Consider the following 10,603-nt stretch of genomic DNA (forward strand, 5'->3'; position numbering starts at 1 on the left):
GCTGAGACCAGCAGGAGGGGCAGCTCTGGATGTGGTTTCCGAATGCTTCTGCGAGCTGTGAGATAAGATGCAGTGTGATTGCAAGGAAAGGGAAGGTTTCCCACGTGCAGTCTCACTGTAACCTCCCACGATAAGTAGGCGAGAGGCACAAATAAAGACGCTCGCCTCAGTTTATTCAGAGCGAAGGGGATCTCCGACAGGGAGCTGCGTTGATCTGCACCAATGGTCTGGACCCAACCCTCCTGCACTTTCCTTGTCTCAATTCTTTTCCTCCTCTGTGCAGCATTCTGCTCCTCACAGGAAGGTAAGACTGTATGTTGATGTTTCCGACATCTGTGTTCTCACGCTTCACACTGTCGGGAGAAGATTCTCTATCTTCCTGTTTAGGTCCCTGCTCAGGAGCTGAAATCGGTTCAAACTTCACCAGCTGAAGTTGGAGGGCAAGGTCACGCCACCCAAGGCCACGTTTACCCGAAAACTAAACTTTTCCTCAAGTAACTTGTGTCGAACCACTGTGTTTCCCCCAAGTGCTGCACAGAATAAGTAAATGGCATGAAAGTTAGATGCAAGTTGATGGGTGTGGTGGACTCGGTGTATCGAAGGGCCTGTTTCTGCGTTGTATATCTACCTTAATTCCACGACTATACTCGATGGTGAGAGTTGGAGGGAGCTTAACCTCATATCTAACCTGCGCTGTCCGTCCCCTAGAGTGTTTGATGGAACAGTGTCGAGGCAGTTTCACTGGCAGTGGATGCTTTCAAGAGCGAGCTAGATAGGTCTCTTAAAAATTGCGGAGTCAGCGTATATGAGGAGAAGGCAGGAACGGGGTACTGATTGGGGATGATCAGCCATGATCACATTGAATGGCGGTGCTGGCTCGAAGGGCCGAATGGCCTACTCCTGCACCTATTGTCTATTGTCTATTGTCACTCTCTGCCTAATTATATTGTCCCTGCTCCGGGAGTGTTTGATGGGACTATCTAGAGGGAGCTTTACCCGAAACACATTCCCTGCCCTACAAATCTCTGATGGGATTATTCTGGGAGGCCATTACCTTATATTGAGCCAGTGTGTAACTGAAAGGCTTAATGGGTTAAATGCTTAACGTAGAGAGGGCTTCAAACTATGGTTAACCTGTGCTGTCCCTGATCTGGGAGTGTATGATGGGACCAGTATTGTTTAGTTGAATTTTTCTTTAGTTTAGAGATAGGGTGCGCAAATAGACCCTTCGGCCCACCGAGTCTGTGCGGACCAACAGTCCCCGCACACTAGCACTAACGTACACCCCAGTGGCAAATTACAATCTTTACAGAAGCCAAATTAACCTACAAACCGGTAGGTCTTTGGAGTGTGAGAGGGAAACGGAACACCCGGCGAAAACGCGCGCGGTCAGGCGAAAAACGCGCAAACTCCGCACAGACAGCACCTCTAGTCAGGATCGAACCCGGGTGTCTGGTGCTGTAAGGCAGCAACTCTACCGCTGCGCCACCGTGCCGCCCCAAAGGGAGGATCTTTATCCTGCGATGAAGTGCCCTGAGCAGGTTTGATGTTGACCTTCCTATTCTTAGAGTCAGCGCTCCTGGATCCAAGGGAATGCATCCCAGATGCCTCCGTAACGATCTTAGTGCAGAATGTCGGGACATAGAGGGATTGTAGAAGACATAAATCAGTGTTTCATTTAGTTTAGAGGCACAACATGGAAACAGGCCCTTCAGCCCACTGCGTCCATGCTGACCCGTGGTCACCCGTACACTAGTTCTATCCTGCGTACTGGAGACAATGTGTACAGAAGCCAATTGATCTACAAGCTTGCTCATCTTTGGTGTGTGGGAGGGAACCCGACCCTTATAAAACCCACGCGGTCACAGGTAACGTATAAACTCTGTACAGCCAGAACACCACCTGGGTTCTATCCTGACCACGCGTGCTGCCTGTACGGAGTTTGCATGTGTTCTCCCTGTGACCTCGTGGGTTTTCTCTAGGTGTTCCGGTTTCCTCCCACATTCCAAAGACGTGCGGGGCTAGCGAGGGTTTCTGTAAATTGTCCCTAGTGTGTAGGATGTTTCCACGTTGTATCTCTAAATCAAACTAGAGCAGGAAATGGAATTTTAAATGCAACATGAATTTCCCTTTGTCTGTCTAGAAAGCTCAGGAGATGATGGCAGGGGAAGAAGTCTCGTCTATGTTAATAGTCCAACAAATGGACGTTCCAAGGTCATTGAGGGAGTGTTGGATAAAACCGCCAAGTATTACTTGACCACGGCTATTACAACGACCGTGATCCCTTCTCTCTATATCATGGTCTTCACCTTTGGCCTCGCAGCTAATGGGTTGGCTCTGATCAATCTCATCATCAATATCCAGCGGATGCCCTCCACCATCTTCCTGATGAACCTGGCGACGGCCGACCTCCTCCTGATCCTGGCGCTGCCCTTTAAAATCCACTATCACTTCCAGGGCAACAACTGGGTCTTCGGCGAAGCTCTGTGTCGGACGGTGACCGCCTTCTTCTACGGCAACATGTACTGCTCCGTCCTCCTCCTCACCTTCATCAGCATCGACAGGTACTGTGCCCTGGTCCACCCGTTCTACTCCAAGCGCTTCAGGGACAATAGGTTTGCTGCGGCGACCTGCTTGGTCATCTGGGCTCTCGTTGGGCTCTCTGTCATACCCTTTCTCCTCCAGAGACAGGTGTACCCATCCAAGGAGTTGAACATCACAACCTGCCATGACGTCTTGCCCGAAGACATACAGCATGGCTACTTCTTCTACTACTTTGTGTGCTTGGTTGTCTTTGAGTTCCTCATTCCCTGCCTTATAACTATATTCTGTTATGTATCTGTCATCAAAACACTGATGGCCAAGAGTGACAAATATATCAAAGCAATAAGGGCCATAATCCTAGTGCTGGTGGTCTATGTGGTCTGCTTTGCTCCTAGTAACATCATCTTGCTCATCCATTTCTCCCAGTTTCACCTGGTGGGGAACAATCACCTGTATTTGTGTTACGCCATCTGCCTTGTATTCAGCACCCTCAACAGTTGTATAGACCCCTTCATTTATTACTATACGTCTGATGAGTTTCGCCACAGTGTGAGAAGCATTATTTCTTTTCGGAAGGAGAAGAGAAGTGAGGATTCCAGGAAAACCATTATCCGTGTAGATTGCACATCGACATCAAAGACAGTTTAGTTTAGTTTAGAGATGCAGCATGGAAACAGGCCCACTGCACCGACCAGCGACCCCCCACACATTAATACAACCCTACACACGCACTAGGGGCAAGCTTACATTTCACACCAAGCCAATTAACCCGCAAACCTGCACGTCTTTGGAGTGTGGGAGGGAAGCAAAGATCTCGGGGGGGGAAACCCACGCAGGTGGCGGGGAGAACGTACACACTCCGACAGACAGTCATCCGTAGTCAGGATTGAACCCGGATCTCTGGCGCTGTAAGGCAGTAGCTCGACCACTGCACCAACCATGCCGCCCGACATTGGCATCTTAGAGGGAGAGATCTAACTGGAACAAACGCAAAACGGTTTGGATCCGGAGAAACTATTGGGTTCGATAGGGAATTCAAGGAGATGTGAATGAAATAAAGCCATGGAAAGATCAGCTTTTTGTTTATTAATAGAGACATTGAATACAAGAACACAGAGGGAATGTATACAACATGTTGCCTGGGTGACAATTTGGTGATGCTGTCTAGTAACGGGCTTCATTGTTGAGAGAATATCAAAGCAAGAAGATGCCCGCAATGCTTGCTGCAATATTTGGGAAGCTGAAGCAAATATCGGATTGCTATAGAATTTTGGGAACATCGAAGGTCTTGGGATTAGCTTTGGAAATGCACAAGCATTGAAAAGAGCAGTGGTCTCAGTCTGGAACTGATACAAGGCCATTTGGAGAAAGGATATTTTGGGGATTAATATTTGGGGCGGGAGGGGTTAGGGCTTTGAGATAAGCTTTAATTTTGAATAAGGGCTAAAGCTGATTAGGGGCTATAGAGAGAGAGGGTAATAGGGTTTGTTTGGTGTGGTTCTAGGCCACTGCCATGCGGTGAACCTATTCACTTCTAACTTCATACTTTTAAATTGGCCATAGCTACATTCATTTGTCATGTTAGCTACTAGCAGCAGTCTGATATATTTCTTTCCTGTAATTCTTCCAGAATGCTTTCTGAACTTAGAGCCATACAGCGTGGAAACAGGCCCTTCGGCCCAGCTTTCCAAAGCCGACCAACATGTCCCATCTACACAAGTGTCACCTACCTACGTTTGTCCCTTATCCCTCTAATCCTATCCAATCCATGTACCTGTTTGAATGTTTCTTAAACGTTGCAATAGTACCAGTCTCAATCACCTCCCTCCACAGCTCATTCCATACACCAACAACCCTTTCGACGTCACACCTCAGGCTCCTATTAAATCTTTCCCCACTTACCTTAAATCTATGCCCTCTGGCTCTCGATTTCCTTACTCTGGGCAAGAGACTCTCATGACTTTATTCACATCTATAAGATCGCCCCTCATGCTCCTGCGCTCCATGGAATAAAGCCCTAGCTGACTCATGCTCTCCCTATAGCTCAGGCCCTCTAGTCCTGGCAACATCCTCGTGAATCTTCTCTGCATCTTTTCCAGCTTGACAACATCTTTCCCAGAACACGGTGATCGAAACTGAACGCAATACTTTATATGTGGCCTCACCAACGTCTTATACAACTGCAACGTGACCTCCCAACTTCTACACTCAATACTCTTGAGACTGATGAAGGCCAATCTGTCGAAGGCCTTTTTGGTTAGCGTCGAGCAAAGAGAGTCTGTAAGTGATCATGGAAAATGAGAGAAAGAGAGAGAGAGAGAGAGAGAGAGAGAGGAGAAAGAGAGTAGGATAAAAAATAGAGTGCAGCAAAAATGAGGAGCAAAGAATCACAATTTCAGGACATCAGGAAAATGAGGTTCCATTTATCCAACTACCAACAAGGCATGTTTCATCATTATTCCTTACATTCCCTCGATCTAATAACTCACACACTCTCCCTTACACAGTACAAACACACAATGTGCAGGAAGGAACTGCAGATGCTGGTTTACACCGGAGATAGTCCGAAGAAGGGTCTCGACCCGAAAAATCACCCATTCCTTCTACTCCAGCGATGCTGCCTGTCCCGCTGAGTTACTCCAGCGTTTTGTGCCTAGACACATGAACACTGCTGTCTGAAACTGAGGAAAAGTGAAGCTGAGAGAATCTCAATGGCTTAAAGCTCTTGCGATGCAAATGGATTTAACATCACACCAGATACATTTATTTCTTCCCAAACACTCCCTTTATCAGATTGTTATTATATTTTATATTAAATTACATTCTATTTTCATAAAATGTATTTAGCCAAAGTTTGTATTTTCTAATGCTAACAGGTGCTTTCTCACTTTATGTAAAAGCTATTGTCCTGTGGTATTAATAAATGACTCTCATATCCATTTCTCTCCTGTAATATTGCATCATTAACATTATTTGGTGCCATGGTGGTGCAGCGGTAGAGTTACCTTGCTGTGCCAGAGACCCGGGTTCGATCCAGACTACGGGTGCTGTCTGTACGGAGTTTGTACGTTCTCCCCGTGACCACATGGGTTTTCTCCGGGATGCTCTGGTTTCAATAGACAATAGACAATAGGTGCAGGAGTAGGCCATTCGGCCCTTCGAGCCAGCACCGCCATTCAATGTGATCATGGCTGATCATCCCCAATCAGTACCCCGTTCCTGCCTTCTCCCCATATCCCCTGACACCGCTATCTTTAAGAGCCCTATCTAGCTCTCTCTTGAAAGTAGAAGTTTCCTCCCACACTCCAAAGACGTGCAGGCTTGTAGGTTAATTGGCTTCGGTAAAAAGATTGTAAATTGTCCGTAGTGGGTAGGGTAGTGCAAGTGTACGGGGTGATCGCTGGTCGGCGTGGACTCGGTGGGCCGAAGGGCCTGCCTCCGCCTTTAATCTCTAAACTAAACTAAATTATTTCTGTACAGTTTTCAGTGAGGTTGAGGGTAATTCCACCCTCACTGGTGACGTTCAGAGTGAGTTCAGCTGAACAACATGTTCAGCTGACGGCTTCTATAAAAAGAATGGTGAATCAACAGAAGCCAAAGCTTGGGAAGGACTGAACATTCTCAATAGCATTCCATTGATTAATGATGGGAGATTTACATTGCTGATAAACAAAGTTTGATTTACTGAAATTGCGATGGGCTGATATTCTAGATCAAGCCCAGGACTCGTAACAGTACACCGCGGTGTGGCACGGTGGCGCAGCGGTAGATCAGGGTTCGATCCCGACTACGGGTGCTGTCCGTACGGAATTTGTACGTGGGTTTTCTCCGAGATCGCCAGTTTCAAAGGTTTCAATGGTCTTTTATCGTCACGTACCAATTAAGGTACAGTGATATTCATATTACCATACAGCCATACTAAAAAAAAGCAACAAGGCACACAACTACATAAAAGCTAACATAAACATCCACCACAGCGGATTCCCCACAATCCTCACTGTGATGAAAGGCAATTAAGTCTAATCTTCTTCCCTCATTTTTCTTCCGCGGCCGGGGCAGTCAAACCATCTGTCGGAGCGGTCGAAGCTCCCAAGGCTTGGAGCTCCCAAAGCCTGTCTCCAGAAATGGCCGCCAGCTCCACGATGTTAGGCCGCAGTGCGGACGGAGATACGACACGGAAAAAAAAAATCCAATCTCAGTCGAGAAAGGAGATTAAGTTAGTTTCCCCCCCCCCCAACCCCCCCCCCCCCCCCCCCCCCCCCCCCCCCACCCCCCACATAAAACCAGCTAAAGAACACTAAAACATACATTTAACTCGTACTATAAAACAACAGAGAACGAAGGGACAAACAGACTGTTGGCGAGGCAGCCATTGCTGGCGCCACCTGGTGGTTTCCTCCCACACTCCAAAGACTTACAGGATTGTACGTTAATGTAATTGGTACAAAGGTAAAATTGTCCTAAGCGTGTAGGGTAGCATTAATGTGCGGGGATCGCTGGTCGGCGCGGATTTAGTGGGCCGAATGGCTTGTTTCCCCGCTGTATCTCTAAACTAAACCACACCCTTCAACCCACAATGTCCATTGCAAACATGATGCCAAGATAAACTAATCTCCTCTGCCTGTACTGTACATAATCCATATTAATCCATTCCTTGCGTGTGCCTACCTAAACGTTTTAAACGCCACTATCGTATATGCCTTCACCACCACCCTTGGCCCACGCCCTCACGGTGTAACAAACCTGCCCTGGCAACTCTGCTCTGGCATCTCTGCCCTGGCAACTCTGCTCTGGCATCTCTGCCCTGGCAACTCTGCTCTGGCATCTCTGCCCTGGCATCTCTGCCCTGGCAACTCTGCTCTGGCATCTCTGCCCTGGCATCTCTGCCCTGGCATCTCTGTTCTGGCATCTCTGCCCTGGCATCTCTGCTCTGGCATCTCTGCTCTGGCATCTCTGTTCTGGCATCTCTGCTCTGGTATCTCTGCTCTGGCAACTCTGCTCTGGCACCTCCTTTTAACTTTGCCTCTCTTGCCTTAAAACTATCCCCTCTGATATTTCCACCCTGGGGAAATGTTCTGACTGTCTACCCTATCTATGCCTCGCATAATTTTAAATACCGTACTTCTATCAGTTCTCTGCCGAACCTCCGACGTTCCAACGGAAACAAACCAAATTTGTGCAACCTCTTCTTATAGCTAATACCCGCTAATCTAGGCATCATTCTGGTAAAACTCTTCTGCATCCTCTCCACAGCTTCCACATCCTTCCTGTTTGGGGGGGACCAGAACTGCAGGGAATATTCCAAATACAGCAGTTAATCTGCCAGCACCTACAGCCCTTTCTAATTTGAATGGAAGTAATGACGGCATTTAGTCCTGGGTCCCATAGATAAAACAGAAAATATGACGAGAAACAATGAAACAATGAAACAATTAAAATATTCGACCGGTCATGCGGCATCTGCGGGAAAAAGAGACAAGAAGTAATTTATTTTATTTTGTTTCTAGTTCAGTCTGAAGAAGGGGCTTGACCCGAAATGTCGCCCATGCCTCCTATCCATAGATGCTGCCTCACCCACTGAGTTACTCCGGAATTTTGTGTCTACTAGTTATTTTTTAAAGTTTTGTTTAATTTAGAGATACAGCGTGGAATTAAGTCCTTCGCTGACCATGATCCCCCCCCCCCCCCCACACACCACACACACACCTACACACAAGGTGCACACACACACACACACACACACACACACACACACACACACACACACACACACACACACTACACACACACACACACACACACACACAAAACACACCTGGTCACACACACACACACACAACACACTGTACAGACACACACGTACAGGATCAAACACATGTCTCTTGTCACTGACACACACACACACACAAAGATATGATACAGAGAGGACACACATCCTTCAAACACACACACACACACACACCTGCTTACTGCAGTATCTGCCACGCACACACACACCACACACACACACACACACACACACACACATTCTGACACACACACCTTTACACATACAAGAGACACACACACACCCTCAGAACACACACAGTAGTTTTGTATTACATGATGGAAAATTAACCTTATATAGAGAGATTCACAAAAAGCCACTTCCAATGACTTGATGTCATTTTGGCAAGTTGGTGAGGGGGGTTTTCTCGGTGCATTTGCGTTGACGTGGTTTCCACTAATCTTTCCTCAACTGACCAAACACACCTGCTTCATCCATTTCATACTACCAAGAAAATGACAACACACACACACACACACACACAGCGGCGCAGCGGTACACTGCCTTACAGCGCCACACACCACAGGGTTCGATCCCGACTACGGGTGCTGTCTGTACGGAGTTTGTACGTACTCCCCGTGACCTGCGTGGATTTTCTCCGAGTTCTTCAGATTCCTCTCACACTCCAAACACGTACAGCTTTATAAGTTAACTGGCTTGGTATCAGTGTGAATTGTCCCCTAGTGTGTGTAGGATAGTGTTAATATGCAGTGATCGCTGGTCGGCGCGGACTCGGTGGGCCCCACTGTATCTGTAAACTAAACTGTACAGCACATGAACAGGTCCTTCAGCAGAACATGATGCTGTGTTAAACTAATCTCATCTGTCTGCACCTGATCCATTCTCTGCATATCGCCACTATTGTATCGGCCTCCACCACCACCCCAGGCAGCACGTTCCAGGCACCCACCACTCATTGTGTTGAACAATTGTCCCTCCCATCTCCTTTAAAATTTGTCCCTTAACATAAGCGCCCTGGGGAAAAGGTTGTGACTGTCGACCCTATCTATACCTCTCATCATTTCATATACCTCTCTCAAGCATTCACAAGGATGTTGCCAGGACTCAAGGGCCTGAGCTATCGGGAGCGTTTACGCAAGCCTAGGACTATTCCTTGGAGCGCAAGAGGATGAGGGGTGATCTTATAAAATATATAAAATAAAGCAGTAAAATTGGGGTAGGCCAGCGGCCCAGCATGTCGAGAGTTGCGACCAACATGCCCCAGGACACTAGTCCCACCTGCCTGCGGGTGCCCCATATCGGAGTTTGTACCATACTATCCATGTACCAGCGTAAATGTTTCCTAAACATTACACATTCCCTACACCCTACTGCGTACAGCCGGCATAAGTTCCACTGGCCATCATCCTATGTGTAAAAATTGTACCCCTAGTGTGTATTAAATAGTTTCCATATGCACCTTAAAGCTATGTCCTTTGCGTCCTCGGTGGGCCCCACTGTATGGGCAAGAAACTCTCTGTGTACAGCACAGGAACAGGTCCTCTCAGCAGTTTATGATGCTGTGTTCTAATCTCATCTGTCTGCACCTCATCCATTCTCTGCATATCAAGGAATATTGTATCTAGCCTGCCACCTCTCCCCAGAGCCCGTGATCCAGGCACCCACCACTCATTGTGTTGAACAATTGTCCCTCACCTTTTCCTTTGACAAATTTGTCCCTTGACAAACATGCCCTGGGATTGAACACTAAGTGACTGTCACCAACTATACAACTCTCAACATTTCATATACCAACTCTCAAGCATCACAAGGATGACTAATGAAGGACTTTTTGGCCACCTATCGGACCTGTGATGCAAGCCTAACACTCATTCCTTGTCAGCGCAAGACTTGGGGGGTGATCTTATAAAGCTATATAAAACTAAATAAATAGAATATTGTAACGGTCTCCTTGCATGTCTTTCTGAACAAAAACTGTTCAGGCAGCTACAGCTTGTGCCTGAACGCTGTTGCCCCATAGTTCTAAACCCACCAAATCCTTGTACCATTCTAAATTTTCCTAAATCATTACACAGTCCCTGCCTCAGATACGATCCTCCGGCCTGCCCATTCCCTACACCCACCATCCTATGGTTAAAAATGGTACCCACTGACATGCTTCCTACATAAATCCTTCTAGACCCCTCTCAGATCTTCTGAAAGCTATCTGTTAGGATTCCCAGAGTAAATACAAAACTCTGGGCAAGAAACTCTTGTGTGTCTACCCAATCT

At 47.2% G+C, this 10,603-nt stretch overlaps 1 protein-coding gene across 1 annotated transcript; it reads left to right on the forward strand.

Moving 5' to 3' along the window:
• LOC129711078 (proteinase-activated receptor 2-like) lies at positions 1-5,485 on the forward strand. Its single transcript, XM_055658460.1, has 2 exons — positions 1-304; positions 2,144-5,485. The coding sequence occupies exons 1-2, from the start codon at positions 223-225 to the stop codon at positions 3,190-3,192; spliced, it is 1,131 nt and encodes a 376-aa protein (XP_055514435.1). The 5' UTR covers positions 1-222; the 3' UTR covers positions 3,193-5,485.
• Positions 5,486-10,603: the final 5,118 nt, after the last annotated feature.

Source organism: Leucoraja erinacea, chromosome 29 (genome assembly GCF_028641065.1).
Source record: "Leucoraja erinacea ecotype New England chromosome 29, Leri_hhj_1, whole genome shotgun sequence".
NCBI classification, from domain to species: domain Eukaryota; kingdom Metazoa; phylum Chordata; class Chondrichthyes; order Rajiformes; family Rajidae; genus Leucoraja; species Leucoraja erinaceus.

Excerpts from the sequence above, each read along its gene's own strand:
- LOC129711078 (XM_055658460.1), top strand. The coding sequence starts at position 223 with ATGGTCTGGACCCAACCCTCCTGCACTTTCCTTGTCTCAATTCTTTTC. Across the intron at positions 305-2,143 it reads ATTCTGCTCCTCACAGGAAG|AAAGCTCAGGAGATGATGGC; the intron begins GTAAGACTGTAT and ends TTGTCTGTCTAG.